General features: G+C 48.5%; 1 protein-coding gene across 10 annotated transcripts in view; it reads right to left on the reverse strand.

Annotated features, from left to right (window-relative positions):
• Positions 1 to 560: 560 nt before the first annotated feature.
• Positions 561 to 24,326, reverse strand: part of pogzb (pogo transposable element derived with ZNF domain b) — a 40,345-nt gene continuing 16,579 nt past the window's right edge. For 3 of the 10 annotated variants that reach the window (XM_048525804.2, XM_048525800.2, XM_048525801.2), the window contains exons 6-21: positions 22,060 to 22,428; positions 21,731 to 21,853; positions 21,399 to 21,596; positions 20,221 to 20,321; positions 18,273 to 18,592; positions 15,706 to 15,863; positions 13,840 to 13,940; positions 12,984 to 13,130; positions 12,372 to 12,506; positions 11,300 to 11,526; positions 10,154 to 10,303; positions 8,787 to 8,843; positions 7,376 to 7,497; positions 6,289 to 6,444; positions 4,727 to 4,763; positions 561 to 2,456 (exon numbers count right to left, since the gene is read on the reverse strand). In XM_048525804.2, coding sequence (XP_048381761.1) covers positions 620 to 2,456; positions 4,727 to 4,763; positions 6,289 to 6,444; positions 7,376 to 7,497; positions 8,787 to 8,843; positions 10,154 to 10,303; positions 11,300 to 11,526; positions 12,372 to 12,506; positions 12,984 to 13,130; positions 13,840 to 13,940; positions 15,706 to 15,863; positions 18,273 to 18,592; positions 20,221 to 20,321; positions 21,399 to 21,596; positions 21,731 to 21,853; positions 22,060 to 22,428 — 4,238 coding nt within the window. In that variant the 3' untranslated portion in view covers positions 561 to 619. The remainder of the gene's footprint in view (positions 2,457 to 4,726; positions 4,764 to 6,288; positions 6,445 to 7,375; positions 7,498 to 8,786; positions 8,844 to 10,153; positions 10,304 to 11,299; positions 11,527 to 12,371; positions 12,507 to 12,983; positions 13,131 to 13,839; positions 13,941 to 15,705; positions 15,864 to 18,272; positions 18,593 to 20,220; positions 20,322 to 21,398; positions 21,597 to 21,730; positions 21,854 to 22,059; positions 22,429 to 24,326) is intronic. The other 7 variants (XM_048525805.2, XM_048525803.2, XM_048525810.2 and 4 more) reach the window with 5 other exon arrangements.

Genomic DNA, 24,326 nt, shown 5'->3' on the forward strand with positions numbered 1-24,326 from the left:
GATCAGACCGGCTTGAGGGACACCCTTCCACCTGATCCCAAAATGGAAAAGAAAGGGGGGTCAGACCGGGTAACCCACAAGGCCTTGACACCCCCAGTTCTGCTAGGTGTGTGTGTGTGTGTGTGTGCGTGCGTAGGACAAGAGAGAGGGAAAATTGTGTTTAGAAGTTAGAGACCCTCCCCACAACAGCAGAGATTGGAATCTCGCACAGAAATGGCCAACCGTGGACAGACACAAAAATGACAGTTTGATTCCAGTGCTAATGATCAAGCGCTTCTGACAGCACTGTGATGGTTTTTTTTGGGGGGGGGGGGGTCGGTCTGCGAGGGAGATGCCCCAGAGGCAGCAGCTGATGTTCCAATCAGAGGGAAGAGTGGGGAAGCTCGCAGGTCAGGCTGGTGATAACATCATTCTTGCTCGAGGAGAGTCCCACCGACTGTCTGTAAAACTCGGCCTCAGTCCCCCACCTCTCTCTCACATTTGCACATGCCCTCTCTTTCCCCCACCCTATCTCCTCCCACTCCCTCTGTGCCTGGTTCAATCTAAACTCCCGCCCTCCCCCTCCCCCATCCCAACCCACCAACCATTCCCAGGAGGAAGAGCGCCTGGTCACAGTTATTTACAAATCGTTCTCGGGGAAGCCGTGGAAGGAATCGGTGTCACTCTCTGCCTCAAACAGCCTGGTCAGCAGCCTGGGGTCTAAGGGCAGGCCAGTGGGACTACGGTCTCCTCCACCGTTCTCATCCAGCCTAGTACCCAGCTCCAGCTGCTCCTGCAGGAAGCTGACTAGCTCCTCCTGCACCGCCACCCTGCGCTGTGCCGAGGTGGTGCCCGGTAGCAGGCTGGAAGCCACAAATGACTGCCGCACCAGGTCCCCATTAGCGGCAATGAAATCGGCCACCTCCGCCACCCAGTTGAGCAGGGACTGTAGCACGTCGCCATAGACATCGCGGTAGCAGCGTGCCTCACGGGCGTACTCAGCCCAGCGTTTCTGCAGGAAGTTCCGGAAAGCCTGACTGACACACATGTCGAGGGGCTGGAGCCGGGAGGTGCAACCACTGGGGACGACGAGGGGCAGGGAGCAGCAGCGGCTCAGGCGGTCAATGAAGCCATCGGAGAGGTGCTGCCGATTGGCATCCAGCACCAGGGCGCTCCGGCCACGCCGGGCTTGGGCCGCGTGTTGCCTCCACACCCGGTTCAGCCATAGCTCCAAGACCTCAGACTCTCCATGGCCTGTCTCCTTCACCTCCAGGAGGACACCGTTGGGTACCATCAGCCATGGCGGCAGTCCTCCTCGAGAGAACACCATAGTGGGCAGCAGGCCACCATCTGCCAGGATGGTAAAGACAACCACAAACTGCGGCTGCCCGGTGCCGGTCACCCCCAGGCCCCCTGGGGTGCCCTCAGGCCGGCTCAGGACCTCAGGCTCCAGGAAGATCGGGATCTCGTCCATGTTGCCAATCATACGGCGGGGGAAGTCACGGCCAGCGATATGGCGCTGGGCAAACTCCAGGAAGCTACGGGCATTGTCCTCCATCTCCCTCGGCAGTTCACGGGCCACCGTAATCTTGGCGTAGGCGATGAGGTTGTGCCTCAGGAGGAAGCCCACGCCCCAGAGACAGTGGAAAGAATCGGAATCACCGACCTGGTCCTGGGATCCCAGCAGTTCCGAAAGTCTCAGCAGGAAGGTCTCCTCAGTGAGGGGTAGCTGCCTCTCCCTCTGCACCAACACCCACTCGACCAGCCGCTCCTCGGCCTCAGGGGACAGCAGGGTCGAGGCCCCAGACTCGCTATGGACACTCAGTAAATCAAGCTGTTGTGCGCACTCATTCAGCCACTGCTCCACCTGGCTCCGTGTCTCGCTGTATTGTTCTGTGGCAGCCCGCATGCCACAGCACAACGCGTGCAGCACCACCTTAAACTCGTGCTCGGACAAAGACTTCCTCCTCGGGGGCAACTCTTGACGCTGGCTGTCACCGTCATCATCTACCTTGGACAACTCGTTCTTCTCTTCAACAGACTCCAGATTCGAGGCAGCCTCATCCTTGTTTGCCACACACAGTGGACTCGAACCATTCTGGTTCTCCTCTTCGCGCACAGGAGTCGAAACATTCTTGTCTTCTTCTACGAGCACTGGGCTTGAATCGTTCGTGTCCTCCGTGACGCAGGCGGGACTTGAGCGGTGTTCCTCCTCTGCAGGATGTTCTGGGCTTGAGGTGCTCTTGTCCTCCACAACATAAATGGGAGTTGAACTGTTCCTGTCTTCCTCCACACAGATTGGACTCCCAGGCTCTGGAGGAACTGAGTGGCCTTCTCCTGCTCCTAATTCATTACCATCGCTGGCAGCAGCAGGAGGGGTTGGTGAGCTGGCGAGGGCTGGCCGGGTACTGATCTTTGCGTTGATGTAGTTGCTGGAACAGACAGTGCTCAGCCGCACAGTCTTGACTTGCTGAGACCTACGAGAGGCAGATAAACAAACAAAACTGATTAACTAATTCTGGACTGGAGGAAGGAACAGAGAATCCAGGACACTCATCAACGGATCCGTGAAATTTCAAACAGATTCTCTGACTACTGCTCTATCTGCCACTGGGCACACAGTCATCCATCTTACCTGCCATCCCCTTCTCACCCAGGAGGATCTACAGTATACTGCTTGAGAGAGTGGTATAGACAAGTTCAATTGAGGCATTCAAAATAGAATCAGGCTGTTATTTGAAAAGGAACAAGGTATAGGATTATGACGACAAGACAGGAGAGCTGCATTAAGTGAAATTGTTGGACACTGAGGGGCGACCTGCTAGAAGCATAAGAAATCTAGAAAGGCATGGATAAAGTGGATAGTCGGAGATTTTTCCCAGGGTGGAAATGTCAAATACTAGGGTACTTAGGTTTAAGGTGAAAGGGGGAAACGTAACCTGAGATGTGGAGGGCAAGTTTTTATTTATAGGTGCTGGAACATGCTGCATGTAGACATTTAACAGGCAGGGGACAGAGAGATATGGGCCACATTCAGGCACATGGGTCAAGTTTATAATGGCATTATGGTCAGTGCAGACATGGTGGACAGAAGGGCCTTTTCCTGTGTTTTACAGCTCTATGTCCCAAACAATAACATAAACACCAACGAGAAATTTATCCTTGCCCTTAGTCCTCAACTTTCTAAAGAAGGAGACCCGTGCAAAGATACACTGACAATGATGGCACACCAGGGATTGGATACACAGTGAAGCTTTTGCTATTCTTTAAAGGTGAACACAAAGATTCCATAAAACCATAATACATAGGAGTGGAAGTAAGGCCATTTGGCCCATCAAGTACACTCCACCATTTAAATCATGGCTGATGGGCATTTCAACACCACTTCCCTGCACTCTCCCCATAGCCCTTGATTCCTTTTGAGATCAAGAATTTGTCGACCTCTGCCTTGAAGGCATCCAACGTCCCGGCCTCCACTGCGCTCCATGGCAATGAATTCCACCGGCCCACCCCTCTCTGGCTGAAGAAATGTCGTCTCATTTCAGTTTTAAATTTACCCCCTCTAATTTTAAGGCTGTGCCCACGGGTCCTAGTCTCCCCGCCTAACGGAAACAACTTCCTAGTGTCCACCCCTTCTAAACCATACATTATCTTGTAAGTTTCTATTAGATCTCCCCTCAACCTTCTAAACTCTAATGAGTACAATCCCAGGATCCTTAGCCGTTCATCATACGCTAAACCTAGCATTCCAGGGATCATCCATGTGAATCTCCGCTGGACACGCTCCGGGGCTAGTATGTCCTTCCTGAGGTGTGGGGCCCAAAATTGGACACAGGAAGTCAAAAACTACACAGACTCCATTAAATACTCCCAAGGAAAGGGACAGAATAAGATTACATACAGAGTAAAGCTCCCATGACTCTTTCAAACTGAAAGTAAACCTTCCTCAACACTGTCCCCATCAAAGACTCCAGGACAGGTCCTCAGTGGGAATTACATAGAGAGTATAAAACACCCTCTACTTGAATAAACCGCAGGTAAAGCCTCCTCTGTACTGTCACCATTCAACACTCCCAGTACAGCTACAGCACGGTGTTAGATACAGAGAAACGTACCCTTACGTGCTCCCCACCTTGTGCTCCCAGGATAGGGGGAGGACACATGGTATGGCCAACTCTACTCTTTTAAACCAAAAAAAAAAGTAAAGCTCCCTTGACATTGTATCTAACCCCTGGTGTCTTGCCCTGAGTTGTGAGATGGGGAACAAAGTACAGGGAGCTTTACTCTGTACCTAACTTCATGCTGTCCTGGGAGTGTTTGGCAGGGTCAAAGTAAAACGCTCTCTACTGTTTTAAACTAAAGGTCAACCTCACTCTACTTCTTTAAAACTGAAAGTAAACTTCTCTCTGCACCACCCACATCAAAGCACTCACAGGGCAGTGACTGCGTGGTGTTAGATATTGGGTAACTATCTCTACTCTTACACTGAAAGTAAAACTCTCTACTTTTTAAACTCAAAGCAAAGCACTCTTGACACTGTCCCCTTCAAATATTTCCCAGACAGCACTGGGCTGAACTACAAATTATAGATGGGAAGGGAGTACAGTGGGGTTGATGTAATCACTTTTGCACTAACTTTTTATTGCAAGACCAATCGCAGTGACCCCCACATAGCTCCTCACAGGTCACATCAACCCCACCACCCAGCCAATGGAAGCCCAGTGAACTCAATGCAATATGTACTTACTTGGCAACTGGATTCCTGACCTCGCTGATAGGCGGATCTAGAGGTGAGAGATGTGTTCAGAAATCAGATAAGGTCATGCAAAACCCAAAACTTATTTCCGATCTGTTCAGAGATCGGAGAAATGACAAACGCCTGATATATAATAACTGGCTTACATGGTTACGCTGAAGGTTCTTGTGGCACAGAGGTGGTGTCCCCACCTCTGAGCCACAAGTTCAAATCTCACCTACTTCAAAGTGGTGCCATAACACATCTGAGCTGGTTAATTAACATCTACGCGGTTATGGCTAGCCTGATTCCTTGACAACGTCTTGTTTTATTACATTACATGTTTGAGAATGCATACATCACAAGGTGTAGTGGATGTAGGCCATTTGGCCTATCAGATCCACTCCACTATTCAATGAGATTGCGGCTGATCTGATGATCCTCAATTTCACTTTCCTGCCTTTTCTCTGTAACCCTTGACTCCTTTCCTGATTAAATATTTAGTCTTAATGAGACAGTACATTCCCCATTCTGAAATGCATTTAAGCAATCCATGTGGGGTTCCATTAACAACTCAGGATGCTAATCCTGCCTTTGATTTTCACATTCCAAATATACCTCCTCTGAATCGTCAAATATACACGCAAGTGACATCAGAACAATATCACTGACGCACGTCTGATGTATTTTAACTCTGAAAATCTTCTTGCATTATTCTGTTACCAGGAAGATAGGCCCTATTTTGTTCTGAGGACTACAAGCACGTGTAGGCAGGGTCAGCATTTCTAAGTTCTTCACGGACATGGCTGCGTGTCGCAGCTTCCATCATCTATCTCCCCTTCCTTCCTGCTTGAATGACAGAGGCCACTGGCAAACCCCTTGCTGGTTCCTTCCTGACCGCAAGCCCCGTCAAAACTTACTGCCCTCCAAGCAAACCCTAAAGCCACACCATGCAGGCCGCCTCTCCTCTTTAGCAGGCAGTGCTTAGGTGACACAAACAGAGAGCTCAGAAGTTGCCCAAACGGATAGATAGACGTGACAGTTGCTGAAAGAAAAGCTCAACACTCTAACAGCTGGTATTTCCACACAAGAACCATGGGATCATTTTTTTGTGGGGGGTGGTGTTATTAGTACAAGCACCCTCAGTTGCAGCATCCAAATTCACTTCCCACCAGGATCACAGCAGCTCCGTCATCACAGAGCTAGAATGCTTACTGGCTTGTCCTGTCTGCTAGAGTTTCCCATCTTGCCCTTTTGTCAAGGTAGATGTCTGGCTTCGGAGTCAGGATCTTGGGCCTCAGTCTCTTTGCTCTGTGCATAATGCCCCATGAGTTCCATTGCACCTCCTTCATATGGAGACAATGACAGGTAAACCTTGTCTCAGCCTCACCTTCAATCTACAACGTGCCTTTGGCCAGTCCCAGTGACGGAAAGTCCCAGTAAACTAAAGGCTCCAGGTGCTTAGATGGAAGATTACAAGCAAACGCAAACACTGTGTGAACAGCATTTATGACGGATGGGAAGGAAAGCAGCTGGTTGACTTGTGCAACACAGTCTTTTTAACACTTGCTTACCCAGACTTTCATCCTTCCGTTCTTCATCAGCCTTAGGGTTCTGCGCACTGCCATTCCCCACCTCTTCCATTTCGGAATCAGAGGCTGTGAGCTTTGACTGTGAGACTGGCGATGGTTCCTCCATCACTTTGGCTGCTTTCCCCTTGCGATCCCCCACTGTCAAAGAAAGATGAAGGAGACACGTGAAAGTGCAACAAAAATAAACAGAGGGATTCTGGTAATTGTCAAAACCCAGGACAACGAAACTCTTGCACAACAACGAGGAATCCTCCTCTCGCACTCACCAACATTCTTCCACCCCAGCCAAACCCCATCACCCTCTCACATGCCTCTTCACCATCTTGACACTGCCAAGCCCCTCTCCTTCCACAGGCGGAACAGAGGCTCAGCAGTTAGCACTGCTGCCTCACAGTGACCAGGGGCCTGGGTTCAATATCTGTGTGGAGTTTGCAAGTTCTCCCTCTGTCTGTGTGGTTTTTCCCTGGGTGCTCCGGTTTCCTACAATGGTCCAAAGACATATAGGTTAGGCGGACTGGGAGACTGGCCATGCTAAATTGCCCAGAGAGATCAGGCAAGTGCAGGTTGGTTGGATTACCCATGGGAAATGTAGAGTTACAGGGATAGGGTAGGCAGGGTGGATCTGGATGGGATAGCTTTCATAGAACATAGAACATTACAGCACAGTACAGGCCCTTCGTCCCTCGATGTTGTGCCGACCTGTCATACCGATCTGAAGCCCATCTAACCTACACTATTCCATGTACGTCCATATGCTTAGCCACGTAGGGGTGTGGGTGGGTGGGGGTTCAGTGTGGACGCGACAGTTGAATAGCCTGCTTCCACCCTCTGGGGATTCTACATCTCCTGTATCTGCAAACCTGCTTCAGCTCCCAACAACCACCAACACTCCCCTCTCCTTCTCTGACTCCCTTGTCCACTCCAAACAGCACTGCCTCCAACTCCTGATTCCCCCCCCACTTCCTCAGCAACCACCCACTACCCTAGCTCCAGCTGTCCCCTCTATTTTCCCAGTTTCAGCATTCACTTTGCCAACCTCCAACGTCAATTGCCACCTGCCCCCGTTCACCTGAAAACGTCACAAAGCAACAGGGTCCGTGGCCCGGGTTCTGATCCAGATGCTGGGCCATCTCGTCTCCGTCTCCTGTCTCAACAGCAAACGTACAGGATGTGCAGACAAGTAGAATTGCGCTGTCAAGAAGCAGAGATTAGTCCTGTTGGTGAGGGACTTGGTCAAACGAGACCACACCCTGCCCCCACCCAATTCACACCATCCCACAAAGAGCAAAACTGAATGACAAACATTAAGTATGAGCTGCAATTCAGGCCCAGAGGCCAGTCACCCTGTCTCAGAGTTTGAAGGTCATGGGTTCGGCTTGAGGACCCCACTCCAGAAATTGGGTGGGGTGGGGTGGGATGGTTCGGTTCTGCCCAGTGCCAGTATTTCTCCCCGAACCACCAGCACTGAAAGAAGAAACTGAACTGGGTCATTATCACATTGTTGTTTCCTGGAGCCATTTGCATGCAAGTATTTATGGCACTTCAAAAATAATTGATTGGCTGTACAGAGCTTTTGGATCTGAAAAGCACTATAGGAATCTAAGTCTTTCTTATCAACTGTCCCCTACTGTGTCACTGACATAGCCATGTGTTATACAAGTGAATAGGCTGTATGAGTCCACCAACAAGAGCATGGGTACACCTTTCCATCGAGGACTAGAGTCTAAAGGTGCAGAGCAAGAGCTGCAGCAGCCCAGTATTGCAGGCTGACCAGCACTGCACCCAAGAATAAGGGTCCCCCAATTTAGCAACCACTGCTACTTCACCTATGCTACTGTTAGCACACTGGGAGAGCAACAGGCTGGTCAGGACTGAGACTGGTGCTTAGCGTGGTAAGGGTTCAGTGGTGGTCAGATGAATATGCATTTTTCTCACAAGGGCACTGACTCTGAGCCACAAAGCCCCAGTTCAAGTCCCACCTGCTTCAGAAGGCATCTGAACTGGTTAAAAGAGATCATCTACACACTCATGGTTGGCCTGATTCCTTGACTATGTTTTGTTACTTCGCATGTTAGACAGAGCGTGTACATCACAAGACAGCAGCAGGGGTCCGGGAAGCAGATGTTTTGCCAAATCCCAGGGTAGGGTGGGACAGGGTGGACTTCATGGGTTAGTGTTTGCGTGTGTGTGTGTTTGGGATTGGGAGGAGTGTATTTTAGCAGTCCAGACCTCTTTATCCCAGCTGCAAAACATACCAAGACACCAGAAAGCATATAAGCCCAGAAAGAGTAGGTTGCCCCATATGTACGGCATCACAGGTACATGCTGTGCATTTGCAGCTACCACTTCCTCAGGCATTGTTTAGGGCCCACGGCAGTCCTCTGGTTTTTATAACGTGACAGTTCAGGAAGAGGACATAAAGAAGAAAGAAAAAAAAAAGTGGGCTCGACTCTCAAGGAGCTGAAGTTGAAACTAATTACCTTTTCTTCACTTTTCCAAACATCAAGTATTTTGGTTTCCCGCGTTGAGTGTGGTAACTGCAGAATAAAGAAGAGCTGGACTAATGAACATTGCTCAGGAGTATTAAAACGCACCACTGACAAAAACGCTGGGAAGGTATTTAACACACATGAACCGACCTGGCACTCGAAAATATCAGCGTTTTAATTTTGCACCTTGCAGATGACACAAAACTTGTGAAGGCAGCAATCAAAATACTTAGTCAAAACAAAGGTATGATGCATTTCATTGCTCACAGAAACAGTGAGTTTAACTGGGTACGTGTAAACAAAATGCCCAAGAGATGTAAGCAACTTAGCTTAATTTTTGACGGTGAGAGTTGGAAAATTAAGTGAGAGAAGGGTGCATTACAAAACAGACCAGATTCAGGCTGCATGTTGCTATAGTCAAGATGACAATTGTACTAAATAGAACCACTAGATCAAAACAGTGGGAGTTCAAAAACTCTAAAAGACTAAGAACCTGGGAGGGCAGCTACAATTAATCAGCAGGGAGCAGGTTTACACAGCTTCAGTTGTAAACATCGACACTGATTTCCTGTGTCAGTGGTACAGTTGGATTACGGGTGGAGGCATGGCAGGTGCTGTGAGCAAAGAGCTATCGCTAACAATGCATATATGCATGGGAGCAGGCTGCTCAGCCTCTCTGCTCTGTGCTGATACTTCTGCTCCACATGACCCTCTTCCTGCGTCACCACTCCCTCCATCTTCCAAGCCCTCCTCCACCCCTTCTACTCCTGACTCGGTCAAAAATTTACCCAGTTTCCACCTTTAAAAACTCCCTGCAACAGTTTTGCAAGATAACAGGTGATCCATTGCAAACCGTGTTTTCCTGCCTGCTCCCTCCACCTCCACACCCCTTTGTCAATCCAAAATCTAACATGGGCTTTAGAATGTATTCAGTGACTTGGCTCCCAATGTTCTCGGAGAGGGAATTCCACAGACCCATGACCCTGCAAGAGAAGAAATTCCTCCACAGCTCCATGTTGAACAGGAGACCCCTCATCATGAAACCGTGTCCCCTTGCCCTGGTTCTACATTGTTCCACAAGGTGGGTAGTGGGTGGGAGAGAGGCATCCTCTCAGTGTCCACCCTTCCAGGATCTCATCTGTTCCAATGCTCTAGTGTTCTTCTAAATGCCCATGTTTCCAGCTGATCTTTGCCTCACCTTCCAGGGAAGAGTTTTGCATCATCTGTGCACTCGTATGTCCAGGTCACGGAGAAGACTGTGCGTATAGGTGTGTGCATGCGTGTGTGGGGACGGTGAGTAGGTGGGTGTGGAGGGGGGAGGTTGGGGGATAAGGGGAGTGGGTTTGGTGGTGTCCTACCTGATCATGTGATCAGCATAAGCCCGGCTGCAGCTCGTGCTGTACCGACAGCGGGAGCAGTGCACGTAAGTGGGGAAGTGGTTGCTGACGTTGCTGACGTTAGTGATGTCTATGTTGCACTCCAGACAGACCTGGTTACCGTACAGCTTCCTGTCAGGGTTGAAGAGAAGAGAGCAGAATTTCAGCCCCCCCACAGGACAGCAGCGCGTTAAAAACAACGCCAAGGATTTTGGAAAAAATCAACAGGGTAAGTACAACTTGCTGGTGTCTTGTCTGTGCGTGTGTGGAGGGAGTCCTCCAACACCTTTCACAGCTTTGGGGTGATCCAGAAACAATCCACAGCCAATGAAGTACCTTTTCTCACGCCGACCCAACACAAAAGGTCAGTCGTTGTTGTCACATGGGAAAATGCCACAGTTCTGCACAGCAAGATCCCACAAAGAGCAATGCAATAATGACCTAATCCGATCGCCTATGCTTTTAACCCACCCCTCCCCACACCCACCTCAGCTGATGCTGATCAGTGGGCAGTGAAAGCACCTGCCCACCCACTGCATGGGGGCTATGCTTCCAAGCCACAAGTGTGTGACTGCAACGTCCATTATAAAGGGCACTTTTGTGGGGGTGGTTGGGGTTTCAGAGTAGTTTCAGTTTAAATTTTCCATCTGAAGGCTGGCATGTTTTGGAAATCCGCTAGCACAGCACTCCACCAACCCTGCCACTGGGAGAATCAGCTTGGATAAGTGAGATTGAGTCTTAGAATGGGAACTCAAACTCCCTTCCACGAAGGAGGAGAGTCAGAGATCACTCACTGCGTACAACTCCAAACTAGACATTTCCTACTTCTAGCAGCTCACCTCATGCCTTTCCTTCTCCAGTTGGAAGGAAAAGGAATGCCATTTTCAGGAGGCCCACGTGCAAATAAATGCTACAGATAATACCTTGGGAAAAAGCAAGGGTGCTGCAGTGGAAGGCAGCCGCCACTCACTGTCGAGAGACACCTTCCTCCAGAGGTGCAGCCTCAACCAGAAAAAGAACGAACAAAATCTAAAAGACCCATGCTCCTTGGGGCTTGTACATGTCCATTGCGACAGGGTGTGTGTGTGTGTGCGTGTCTGTGTGTGTGTTTGTTTGCACGGCACCCACCTTATGTCCTGCATGTCTATGAGCAACGGGCTTATCCTCTCCACCGCCTTCCTCTTCTCTGCCTTGGGCATGGGCTTGGGGACTGAAGGGACTGTGTGAACCGCTGAGCAAGCTGGAGGCTCCTGTGGCTTCGGAGGCACCACTGGGGGGTACACCTTTCTGGCAGGGACCTCCTGCACGGGCCCTCCAGCAGCACGGGCCTGTCCCATCGAGGTTCTTATTGTGACCTGAAATTCAAAATAAAAAGATCGGTAAACTCAATCTATTCCTTGACTGCCCGAACATGTGCAGGTGTGTCTCCTAAGTTGTCAAACATAATAGCTAAAGTGGAAAGCTCTGCAGGCCTCTGATGGAAACAGCAAGGTGGGGCAAGAGGACACAAATGGCACTGCTCTTGGTTAGTGTCACCACATACACAATAAGCCTCCTTCTCTGCTATAAGCACCACACACGGGTGCCATGGCTCAGTTCCTGATCTGGAGATGATACTCCACTTTCCTTCTAAGGAGGATGAAAGGTAGGGGAGGTAATGGTCAAAAGGGAGCAACAGGGACAGCAAGACAGACAGAGTATGAGAGAGTGTGGAGAGAGAGAGAGAGAGAGAGAGAGAGATAGGGTCTGAGAATGTGTGTCAATGAGTGTGTGAGAGAGAGACAGACAGTATGAGAGTATGAGTGAGAAAGAGAGAAGATGGGAAGAGAGGAGTAGACGAGAACACTAGCTGGTGATTGTCCAACCAAAGCAAGGGAAATTCATGTCAGTTCTGTTGACACAGACACACTGATTAGGCTGCCCTGCCTATTAGGGAAGGATAATTCAGAATAAGATGGACTGAACAATCCTAGACCCTGGTCTATAATCCAAATGCCGTACATGTCGACACTCATGAAAACCTTTGCTTCAGAAATGCATCCTGCAAAGTGAGGTGGGAAGGAACAGAAAGACAGTATGCAAGAGACACAGCATGAGAAGGAGAGAGAGAGCGCACACACTAAAGAGAGACAGAAAGAGGAGGAAGAGAGACAGACGGGGGTTTAGGCTATGGAAGGAAGATCACAAATCTGTCCCCAACCTTGGTACCAGGCTGCAGTCCTTCCAGCTGCTTCGGTTTCTTAAATGTCTTATGGTGTTCAACTTTGTGTTCCATTTTCTCCTTGGCGCTGATGAACTGGAGTCTGCACTTGTTACAGGGGTAGACACTCTTCTTCTGAAACAAAGACAAAACGATGAAGAGAATGCCGAAAAGAGTACACCTGACCAGCAATGCAACAAGTGGCAGGAAATCATGACCCAATCATCTACCCTGGAGGAGGACAAGGACAGCAGATACATGGCCTCATCACCAACTCTAAGGGCAACCTGACCAGTGACACCTACATCCAAAAGACAAGAGAAAATGATCAGGTAAAAACTTGCTGCTCTTGGACCATTCCAGACATTGGGACAAGCCAGACTCAACATCTTTGACCCTGGAAGACACCTTCACAGGAGCACCATTATGAAAGTGCTGTCGCAACAAGTGCAAGGCCAGAAGGCTGACTCGCCCCAGGAAAATTCTGGAACTTGGAAGCAGCGCATGGTGTGCAATAACTGACGCAGGGTGAGGAAATCAGATACAATTCTGCTCAGGCACTGACACAACCTGACTCCGATGGAGTGCACCCACCTTCAGAGACACACTCACCTGGTGCTTCATGTAGTGTTGCTGGTAGGCACTACTGTTCTTCAGCACTTTGAAACAGTATGGGCAGAGCAGATTCTTAGTGTCCTCGTGAATCATTCGGAAATGGTTATCCACTTCCAAGTACACCGACGAGCGATATTCACACACCTACCAGACACAAAATCAAACAAGTCTGAGAAGCTGACCCACAGTACCTGAACTGTCCAAGGGAATCTTGAACCCACCCACAACAGACCCTTCCTTCTCCCAGAAATTTCACTCTCCTCATCCACTGCAAACTTCAACTCCCCTCCCCGGGCTCAAAATCCTGTTAGCATCCAGCAGCCATTGACATTCCCAGTGATTAAAGACTGTTCCTCTGCATAGTCTTGACAACGTAAGGTATCAGTCAGCACCTACGATTTCCCCAAAAGTAGATGCTATGTTCCCACCCGTGCACAAATAGATCCTGCATTCCTGTTTCATTCCTTTGGTTTTTTAAGCAAGAGAGACGGACAAACAAAAGCAAGGCAGTTATGCTAAAGATGTCACAACCCATCACCTGGTAGAGGCCAGTATGAAGACAGACACACACATACACACACACCCCTCGCCCCATCCTGGCTTGGAAATGTATTGGCCTGCCTTTCTGTGCTGCTGGGTGAAAATCCCAGAAACTCTCCTAACGGCACTGTGGATACTGCTACATCACACAGAGGCTTCAGCAGGTTCAAGGAAGCAGCTCACCACCATCTTTTCTAAGGGAAACTAGGGAAGAACAATAAATGCTAGCCCAGCCATTAACACCCATGCCTCACAAAATGTTTTTTAACAAATGCACCGGATTAGTACCCCAATTATGAAAATGGAACTTTACCTGACAGACGTATGGCATTTCGCCTGGTTTGTGGGTGTCTTTCATGTGCTGCAGGAAAAGCTGCTCGGTTTCAAAGGCCAGCTCACAGATCTTACACTTTGCTGAAATCAGAAAGAAACAGGTGACAGCTTTGAGAAAAATCGTCACAACCCCGAGACCATCTCTCGATTACATATGCCCTTTATCAGCACATCCCAAAACTGCAATCTCTATTCCCAAGGAAGAAGTTGAACGGACACTCGAGGGAAATAAAAACTGACTGTGGTTATGGGATAAAAACAGGAGAATGGGATTGACTTTGCTGCTCTACACAGAGCCAGCATGGCCTCAGTGGGTTATACAGCCTAATTCTGTGCCATGAATAACCATCGCCAACAACTCTGTTTGACTGGCACATCATCCACCATCTTCAACATTCACACCCACAATCACTAACCGTGTTAGCGCTGCGTGCAATCTGCAAGATGAACGGCAGAGATGGGCCAAGGTTCCCTCCACAACCTTCCAATCCCATAATTTCTAACTGCCAAAAGGACCAGCACCACAGATACTGGGGAACATCATCCCCTACAGTATCCACTCAAGGTCTCTCACACAAACTTCCAAGTTGGGATGGTGTGTATCACCATTCCTTCACTGTCACTGGGTCAAAATCCTAGAACTCCCTCCGATTTGAACGCAGACCCTAAACTTGGCAACGAGGTTTTCAATAATGTTGGCTGTGGGATTAGAGTTCGCCCAGACCACAGGAGAGACTACTACCACACTCCCAGTCTTCTTCCTGTGCAGCTCTTGAAATTTTTACTTCCAGCTGAGGGAGTCATTTGGGAAACACAGTTTTACCCTGAAAAACATCCCTTCTAACACTGTGGCAATCCCTCACCAGTGACCCTCCGCTACTGACACTCCCTCAGCACTGACTCACCATCAGTGCGTTGCTCCCTCACTGTTGACCCTCCAACTGCGCCTATTCCCTCCTCATTACTGACCCTCCGATAGTGCCCATTACCTCACCGCTGACTCTCTGATAGTGCCTATTCCCTCACTGCCGACCCTATGAAAGTGCAGCATTCCCTCAGCACCAGACCTCTGCCAACGTGAAATGGAATCATAAAATACTGGGGATCACAGTGGGTCAGGCTGCATTCATGGACAGAAAGCGAACTAATGTTTTGAGTCTGGACGGCTTTGAAGAAGTCATCTAGATTGGAAACATTAGCTTGCTCTCTCTCCACGGATGCTGCCTAACCCCCCATGGGGAGGTGATGGCCTCATGGTATCATCACTATTAATCCAGAGACCCAGATAACGTTCTGGGGAGTTGGATTCAAATTCTGCAAGGCAGACGGCAGAATTTGAATTCAATAAAAATATCTGGAATTGAGAATCTAATGATGACCATGAATCCATTGTCGATTGTTGGAAAAACCCATCTGGTTCACTAGTGTCCTTTAGGGAAGGAAACTGCCACCCTTACCTGCTCTAGCCTACATGTGACTCCAGACCCACAACAATGTGGTTGACTCTTAACTGCCCTCTGGGCAATTAGGGATGGGCAATAAATGCTGCTAAGCCAGCAATGCCCTCATCCCACGAACGAATAAGAGAAAGAACTCCAGCATTTTTTGTTTTCAGTACAGATTCCAGCATCTGTAGTAACTGGATCCTGCAAATCATCTGCAGTAGGGACTTAAAACTTCTGATTTTTGAGGGGTGGGGGCACCACTCAGCCAGGGACTGATGCGCATTAGTCTCAATAGCTCCCCTGCTCCTCTCTGACCCGATCCACCATTGCCGCTCTGATGCAAAGCTGCAACACTCGAGGCAAAAGGGTGAAAAATGGGGTTCTGATAAGGCAGCACTTACTGGTGGTCTCATAGGGACTGTGCACATTCTCGATATGGCACTGAAGCTGGAACGGAGTGGCGTACTGGCGGAAGCAGTGCTGGCAGGTCGTGTGATTCTCGATGGTGTCTTCATTCTGTTGCTCCAGTTCCAGATGGTGCTTCATGTGGTTCATAAACCTGCAACCATTTAGGGTGACCATTTAATTGCATTAATTTTGGTTGAATATCATCACTGCAGCAACATAACAAAAAGAACAAAGATGGAGTTTTTTGGTGGGGGAGAGAAGGGAGGAGGAATGCACTTGCCCCAAATCCAGTCAATCAATCATACAACTCCTCACCCACCTGCTGCAACCTAGTAGCTTTAGAACATGTGGCTGAGTTGGAGTGAATTTCTAGAATAGAGTATAATGACAGTAGCAATATACTTAAGGGAAATCAGGAGAGCATCAAATAGCTTTGGAAAATATGGTTAAGGAGAATCCAAAGAAATTCTACAAATACATTAAGGGTAAAAGGGCAACTAGGGAGAGAACAGGGCCCCTCAAAAGATCAGCAACTCTGCAAATGTATAGAACCAGAGGAGATGGGGGAAGATACTAATTGAGTATTTTGCATCAGTGTTTACTGTAGAGAAAGATATATAAGTTACACAATGTTGGAGAAATAAATAGCGACATCTTGAAAAATAATCATATTATATAGGGAGGTAATAAAACACACAAAAGAGGATAAATTCCCAGGACCTGATCAGGTTTACCTTAGAGCTCTGCAGGAAGCTAGCGAAGTGATCGCTGAGATATCTGTATCATCAATAGCCACCGGAGGGGTGCTGGAAAAGCCAGGGAACTACAGACCGATGAGCCTGACACTGGTGGTGGGCAAGCCTTTGGAGGGAATCTCAAGGGATAGGATTTACATGTATTGGAAAGGCAAGGGCTGATTAGGATAGTCAACATGGCATTATATGTGGGAAATCATGTCTCGCTACTTTGACTGAGTTTTTTAAAGATGTACTGAGGAGGACAGAGCAGTGGATGTGATCTATACGGACTTCAGAAAGGTATTCAATAAGGTTCCTCACGGTAGACTGGCTAGTAAGGTTAGATCACATGGAATTCAGGGAGAACTAGCTATGTGGATACCGAACGGGCTCAAAAGTAGAAGGCAGAGGGTGGTGGTGGTGGAGGGGTGGTTTTCGAATTGGAGACCTGCAATCAATGATGTGCCACAAGGATTGGTGCTAGGTCCACAGCTTTTTCTCATTTACTTAAAATGATTTGGATGCGAACACAGGAGGTATGGTTCGCAAGTTTGCAGATGACACTAAAATTTGAGGCATAGTGGACAGCGAAGGTTACCTCAGAGTACAATGGAATCTAGATCAGGTGGACCAGTGGGCCAAGGAGTGGCAGATGGATTTTAATTTAGATAGATGTCAGGCGCTGCATTTTGAAAAAGCAAATCAGGACAGCATTTATACACTTAACGGTAAGGGCCTGGGGAATCTGGTTAACAAAGGGACCTTGGGGTGCAGGTTCACAGCTCCTTCAAAGTGGAGACGCAGTTAGATGGGATAGATGGCATTTGGTATGCTTACCTTTATTGGTCTGTGCATTGGGTATAGGGGTTGGGAGGTCACGTTGCAGCTGTACAGCACATTGATTCGGCCACTTCTGGAGTACTGCATGCAATTTGGATCTCCCCCCTCTAGGGAGGATGCTGTGAAACTTGAAAATGTTCAGAAAAGATTTATGAGGATGTTGCCAGGGTTGGAGGGTTTGTGCTACAGGAAGAGGCTGAATAAGCTGGGGCTATTTTCTCCTGGATTATCAGAGGCTGAAGGGTGACCTTACAGAGGCTAATAAAATCATGAGATTCAGGGACAGGGTAATTAGGCAAGGACCTTTTTCCAGAGTGGGCGAGTGTAAAACTAGAGGGGCATAGGTTTAAGGTGAGGGAGAAAGATTTAAAACGGTCCTAATTGGCAACATTTTCATGCAGAGGGTGCTGCGTGTATAGAATTAGCTGCCAGACGTAGTGGAGGATGCTTGTACAATTCCAACATTTAAAAGGCAAATGCTGACAAACCGGACTAGACTTTTTTATAGGATATCTAGTCAGCAAGGACAAGTGGGATCAAAGAGTCTATTACTGTGTTGTGTACCTGACTCTGTTACTGCCATTTCAACATTAATGTGTGGGCTAGCAGCGTCTGTCAAGATATCACAGGTGTAAACTAGAGGTGGTGCTGGTGATGGCCTTGCCAGTTCAGGGTAAGGGTTCCACTTTCATCTCCCCATCAGGTCAAACCCAAAAGCTTCACCACACTAACCTAAGGAGGCTCACCAAAAGTCAGTGCTTTCCACTGTCCTCTAATCCCTTTCACCCCTTGGTGACAAGGCCAGGAGATTCTGAGCTCTTTTAATGAGTCCCAGTCTCTCCCAAAAGGGAGAAAAATTTTGTACCGGTGTTATAAACCAGCGAAAATAGTTTTAATGTAAGGGTTAGAGGGGGCATCCACCAGAGGGTGGTTGGTGCCTGGAGAAACAAGATGAGAAGCGTTTTGGGAGTGACTGAGAGTACCTGATGTTGTTCTTCAGTCGTTTCAAACAGCTGAGACACCTGAAGGTCGTGTTGGTCTTCATTTCCTGAAGCATCTGATAGGTGCTGCCCTCATCCCGCCCATAGTAGAAATCGTCCACCAGCATGATGAGTTTGCCCTGTGAGGGCTCAGCCAGCTTGGCAGATGGTTGCTGCTGCTGTTGTGGTACTGTGGGTGGGGTGGGGGGTGGTGGCGGTGGGGGAGGGGGTGGTGGCGGTGGCAGTGCAGGGGGTGCTGGGTGGGGTTGCTGCTGAGACACCTTGCTGGGTGCCGGAGGATTCAGCAGCTGGGGGCAGCAGTACTGGAAGAAGGAAAACAAACAGCAAAGTAACAGTCAGTAGCTTCGACTTGCCTCTCTCCTCCCTTCACACGGGCTACTCCCAACAACCTGCAAACAAACCAACGTCAGTCCTTCCGTTGACCGCAAGTCTCTTACTAGGAATAAGCTTAGATTAGTGAGATGACAAAACCCACTGAGGAGAGGAGAAGCAAAAGCTCTGGACAGTGCCATCTACAAGATGTGCTGCAGTCAACTAGTGTCAGCTCCTATGGCAGCACCTTTCAAACCTGCAACAGCTATCTCTTCTAAGGGCAGCATTGTTACCTGAAGGATTCAGCAGCACAGGCGGTGAGGAAGGCAAAGGTGCAATGTGGGTGTACACGTACAGCTGAAAGCAAGCACTGCAGGTCTAGAAAGTGGCAAATGGTACGATGGCCTTCATAGGGACAGAATTCAGAGACTGGAGCAGGGATGTCTAGGCAGTTGTATAGGGCCTGGGTGAAGCCATGCAGTGTGCAAAGTTTTGGTCTCCTCATCTTGGGAAGGATGTTCTAGCTATGGACAGAGTGCAACAAAGGTCCATCTTCTGATTCCTGGGACGGCAGGGCTTCTTGCAAAAAATACGTTCTTGGGATGTGGGTGTCACTGGCCAGGTCAGCAATTGCCTAGAGGGCAGTTCAGAGTCAACCACCTTGCTGTGTGGTCTGGAGTCACATGTCGGCCAGACCAGGTAAGGGTGGCAGTTTGTTTCCTTAACAGACATTAGTGAATCAGATGGGTTTTTCCAACAATTAGTAGTGGATTCATGGTCAACATCAGACTCTTAATTCCAGATTTATAGGGAATTTAAACTCCATCTGCCATGGTGGGATTTGAACCCAGGTCCCACAGCATTATTTGGGAATCTGGATTAACAACCCAGCCACAATACCACTAGGCCAATGCCTATATTATGAGAGACTGGATTAGTCAGGAATATATTAACTCGGGTTTACAAGAATGTGGTGGTGACGTTGGCGGAGGCTGGAAGGGAAGGGTGCAAGTGCCAGAGGCCTCCAAAGTTCTAACATGATTATATAGTGTAAAGGCAGGAAGGGCAGTCCTGATGTCTGGGGAGTTCAGAAACAGGGCTCACAGTCTAAGGATATGGTGTAGGCCATTTAGGATTGAGATGAGGAGAAGTGTCTTCAGCCAGACAGTGGCAAGACTCTGGAATTCCCTGCCACAGAAAGTGGTCAGGACAGAAACAATGAACATTTTCAAGGAGTTGGACTTAGTTCTTAGCATTAAAATGATTAAAGGGTATGAAAAGAAAGTGGGAACAGGATGACGGGACACAATCATATTGAATGGACAGCAGACCTGAAGGGCTGAATGGCCTTCTCTTGCTGCTATATTCTATGTTTCCACGCTCCCCTCTGAACCACACACCACCCCAGGACTGGGAAATATATCAACCGTTCAGTGTCACTGGGTCAAATCTTGGACCTCCCTCATGGTATTCCGCCTGTCCCTGCACCACACGGACTGCAGCAGCACACCATCACCTTCTCAAGGAGCTAGAGGGGGACTGGCAAGAAACCAGCCTGCTGTATTACCACAAACACTTCTCTCTGACTGGCAGTGAGACAGAACAAGAAACTACTTACTGCCATGTGAACTTTCAAGGACTCCATTATGTTGAAATGGATGTTGCATTTCGGACAATCCATTGGGATAGGAACGCCATTGTTCATATTGCTCTCAGGCACTGTCAAGGAAGGTTGAAATGGGCCAAGTAAGAAGAAAAAGTGAAAGGTTAATGAACACAGCAACGTGTCACAGACTACACTTCTAAACAAAAATATTAGGAGCAAGAGTAGGCCACTCAACCCCTCAAGACTAGCCCTCCATGCATAAGATCACAGCCAAAATGATGACTGCACACTTTCCTGGTAACCTTTCACATTCCCCTTACTTATCAAGAATGTAACCACCTTTCCTTAAACAGTCTGGAGGAGTTACAGACCCACAATCGCATGTATAGGAGAACAAGTCAGGAAATTATTAAATCTGCCTGGCTTATTTTGCATTTCCAGTTCTTATGTTAAATTTCTGGTGTTCTAGCATTCACACCATGAATTACACTTTGAATTTGAGCTTATTTGTAGGTGAATCGGTGAAACGTCTATCAATTGCTTGGATACGATTAACAAACAATATACAAATGACACCCGCCTTCACAATGAGACAAAAGCAGGCAAGCGTAATGGGAATTCCCTGGTGAAATTCCCCACAGCACCACCTTGACATACTGCCCCAGTGAGGCAAAATAATTGAAAACAAATAAATGCTGGAACTCACAGCAGGTCAGGCAGCATCTGTGGAAAGAGAACAAGCTGACTTTTCAAGTCCAGATGACTCTTGTGTCATGTGACTCGAAATGTTAGTTTGTTGTCTTCTCCACCGATCTTCCCTGATCTGCTGTGAGTTCCATCATTTTCTTCTTGTTTTCAGTACAGGTTCCAGCGTCTGCAGTAATTTTCTCCTACAGGCAAAATAACTGACACATCAAGCCAACTTAATGGGTTGTCTTTCCTGAAGAAAAGGTAAGAGCATTTTTTGCATGATTAATGGGCTTAGCACCTGATATCAAGAAGGAGAAATATCAAGATAGCAACTAAACTTCCAACTGTGCTCTGGATGGAGGCAACCAAGGCTCGCATGCAGGATGGAGGAATCTGCTTGGGCCCGAGCCCTCCAAACCTCTAATCGTCACACGCTACGTATCTCGAGAAGCCTTGGAAAATGGCAAAGAATTAAGAAGATGAGAGATGGGCTTGCTTACGTTTGAAGGGAGTGGTGTGGTTGAGTGAGTTCTTGTGTATGAGCTGGGTGGCAGCAGCAGCAGTGGTAGTAATAGTGGTGATCTGCACTGGTGGGAGAACGCTGCTCTTCACTACTTCCTCAGGTTTCGGTCTGATCTCAGGGCTGGCGGACTCCGTTGCCTTTAGCCGGATGAGGTTAGTGTTCTGGAGGAAGTTAACTGGGGAAATTGAGGAGGAGAGGAAAGTTTATTTTATTTTTTTTTTTACACAGCAGCAGCTAAAAGTGCTGTCCCTTCACCGCCGCTCTTTTCCCCCAATGGCTTTGCAAATACCCCGGTTTGAAAGTTCCTACCGAATCTGCTAGCAGGAGGCTGCGGCCATTCGGCCCATCCTGACTGCAAATTCACATCTCCTGCCCCCTTCTGGCTCTTTTGCCGATCCTCTTCGATCCGTGCCCTTCCGGCGACTGACCCTCCTGCCGGCAGAAACAGTTGCTCCCTCATTGACTTGATCGAAGTCTTCCCCACCTCGCGATTTTCAATGCTTTGATTAAATCTCTCTCCCTACTCCCACTCCTCGACCCTCACTCCTCTGACACATACGATCCCGGATTCCCCAAGACCGCACTTCCCCGCCCGATCTCACATCACTTGGTTACTTGCCCTTCCGTGGCCTGCTTACCGAGTTTGTGATCGTGGTTTGGAAGCTGAAGAGAGTGCGGATGATGCAGCATGCTGGGCTGAGAATGGGAGTGGGCTTGCGGCCGAGGCAGAGCCGGGGGCTGGGGCTGGAGGTGAGAGTGTGGGGGCTGGGACGGTGCCAGGGAAGCCAAGGGCTGGGTCAGGCACTTGGGCTGCAGGTGGGACTGGGTGGGGCTTGTCTGCGCCGGCGTCTTCTGGGTCACAGGCGGCACCGTGCTCCGGATGGTCACCGTGGCCGGAATCACTGTGGTGACCGAGCCCGGGAAGGTGCTGGTGGCGGGCCTGATGGACGTGACCGGGGACCACAGCTGAGGCACTCCCACTGCAGACTTGACAAACTGTGTAGCTGCTGGAGGGGGGGGGGGTAAACGTTGGGGTGGGGAAGAGAGAGAGAGATAAATAAAGAAACAAGCATATGTTACGACTTCACACCAAAGCGTACCATTAACATACAACAGAGAACATCACAGAAGACTAACATTCCAGTTAATTTTTGTTAGATGGGTAGTTGGAATCTTTTTCCTGGGTGCCAGTGACAAATACCAGGGAATGGGGGCAGTGTTTAAAGGAGATATGTGGGACATGGTTTTGTTTTTAAAAACAGAGAGCAGTAGGTGCCTGAGCGTGCTGCCAGGGAAGATGGTGGAAGCAGATACAATTGCAAATATTTAATAGGCATCTAGACAGACATGTGAACAGGCAGGGAATAGATGGATATGGACTATGTGCAGGCAGATGGGATTAGTTTGGAATGGCATTATGATTGGCACAGACATGGTGGGCCAAAGGGCCGGTCCCTGTGCTGTACTGTTCTCTGTTAAAAAGATTCATCAGATGTGCGGTTATTACATTTGCTAATCACTGTTAAAATATCTTTTCTCCCTCCATTTGCATAGAGGCAAGACCCTAGATTTTCAGATGCATGCTGCTCCAGAATGGAATCTCCAGAAGAACAAAGAGTACGTGGGGAGGAAAGCACAAGATAATTTTGCAGGAGCCAACCTCGATCTTCTGCAGAAATAAAGTGACAGAAAAGCACTGCAATACAGTGGTAAGCGCTGCCAATGGAGAGGCCCAGTTTCCTTCAAATTAGACACGAATATATAGCGGAAAAAAAAGCCAGACACTCTTCATCCTCTCCTCTCTTGCCCCCGTGCCCTCAGCATTTATTCATCTGCACTGGTTGTGGAAAAGCAGAGATGCCCTCTACTGTGGCGCTGCAGAGGTGACCAGTCTGTATTTGGGAACAACCTCAAAAAGACTTCCAGAGTGAGGAGAGGAGCTATTCTAGACCCATATCATTCATCCACCCTGCTGCTTCAGGCAACCTTAATTCTAAAAGTGAGGCAGAACTGTCAGAACCGGAACGGAGAAATCTTATTCAAAAAAGAAAAGGGATAGTGTCCAACATAACAACGAAACAGTGGCTTCATGAATAAAAAGGCACCCAATCTACAACTGGGTTTTCAGTAAAGACATCAGCTGAAATCTTCGAGCTGTGTTGTAACAGCTGTTCAGTTATATATTTTGCTGCAGTTATACAGGGCTTTAGCGAGGCCACACCTTGAGTTTTGTCTGCTGTTTTGGTCTCCTAGTCTGAAGGAGGACATTCTGGCTATTCAAGGAAGTATCACCAGACTGATTTCCAGGATGACAGATGAAGAAAGATTGGATTGACTGGGTACTCGCTGGAATTTAGAAGAATGAAGAGGGAGATCTCATAGAAACATCTAAGATGCTGACAGGGCTGGACAGGCTAGATGCAGGAAGAATGTTCCTGATGTTGGGATAGTCCAGAATTAGGGGGGGTCACAGTCTAAGAATAAGGGGCAAGCCATTCAGGACTGAAATGAGGAAGCATTTCTTTACTTAGAGTTGTGAACCTGTGGAACTTAGTCCCACAGGAAGCTGTTGGAGCCAGTTTGTTCCCAGTTTGTTATACTCTAGAGGAAGCTGGATGTAACCCTTGCAGCTAAAGGGATCAATAAGTATGGAGAGAAAGCAGGAGTGGGATACTGAAATTGCATGATCAGCCATGATCATATTGAATGGTGGTGCAGGTTTGAAGGGCTGAATGGCCTACTCCTGCACCTATTTTCTATGTGCTCTGGGGCAGTACAAGTGCCAACGGGGAGAGGTGCTATCCAACTGTTTTCTCCCCAGTATTAAACAGTCCTGTTGACATCAGGAATTTTGGCAATTCAGGCACCCACCCCAAGCAGCACAGTGCAAGGGAGGGATAGCAGG

This window comes from Stegostoma tigrinum, chromosome 47, assembly GCF_030684315.1.
Source record: "Stegostoma tigrinum isolate sSteTig4 chromosome 47, sSteTig4.hap1, whole genome shotgun sequence".
NCBI classification, from domain to species: Eukaryota; Metazoa; Chordata; class Chondrichthyes; order Orectolobiformes; family Stegostomatidae; genus Stegostoma; species Stegostoma tigrinum.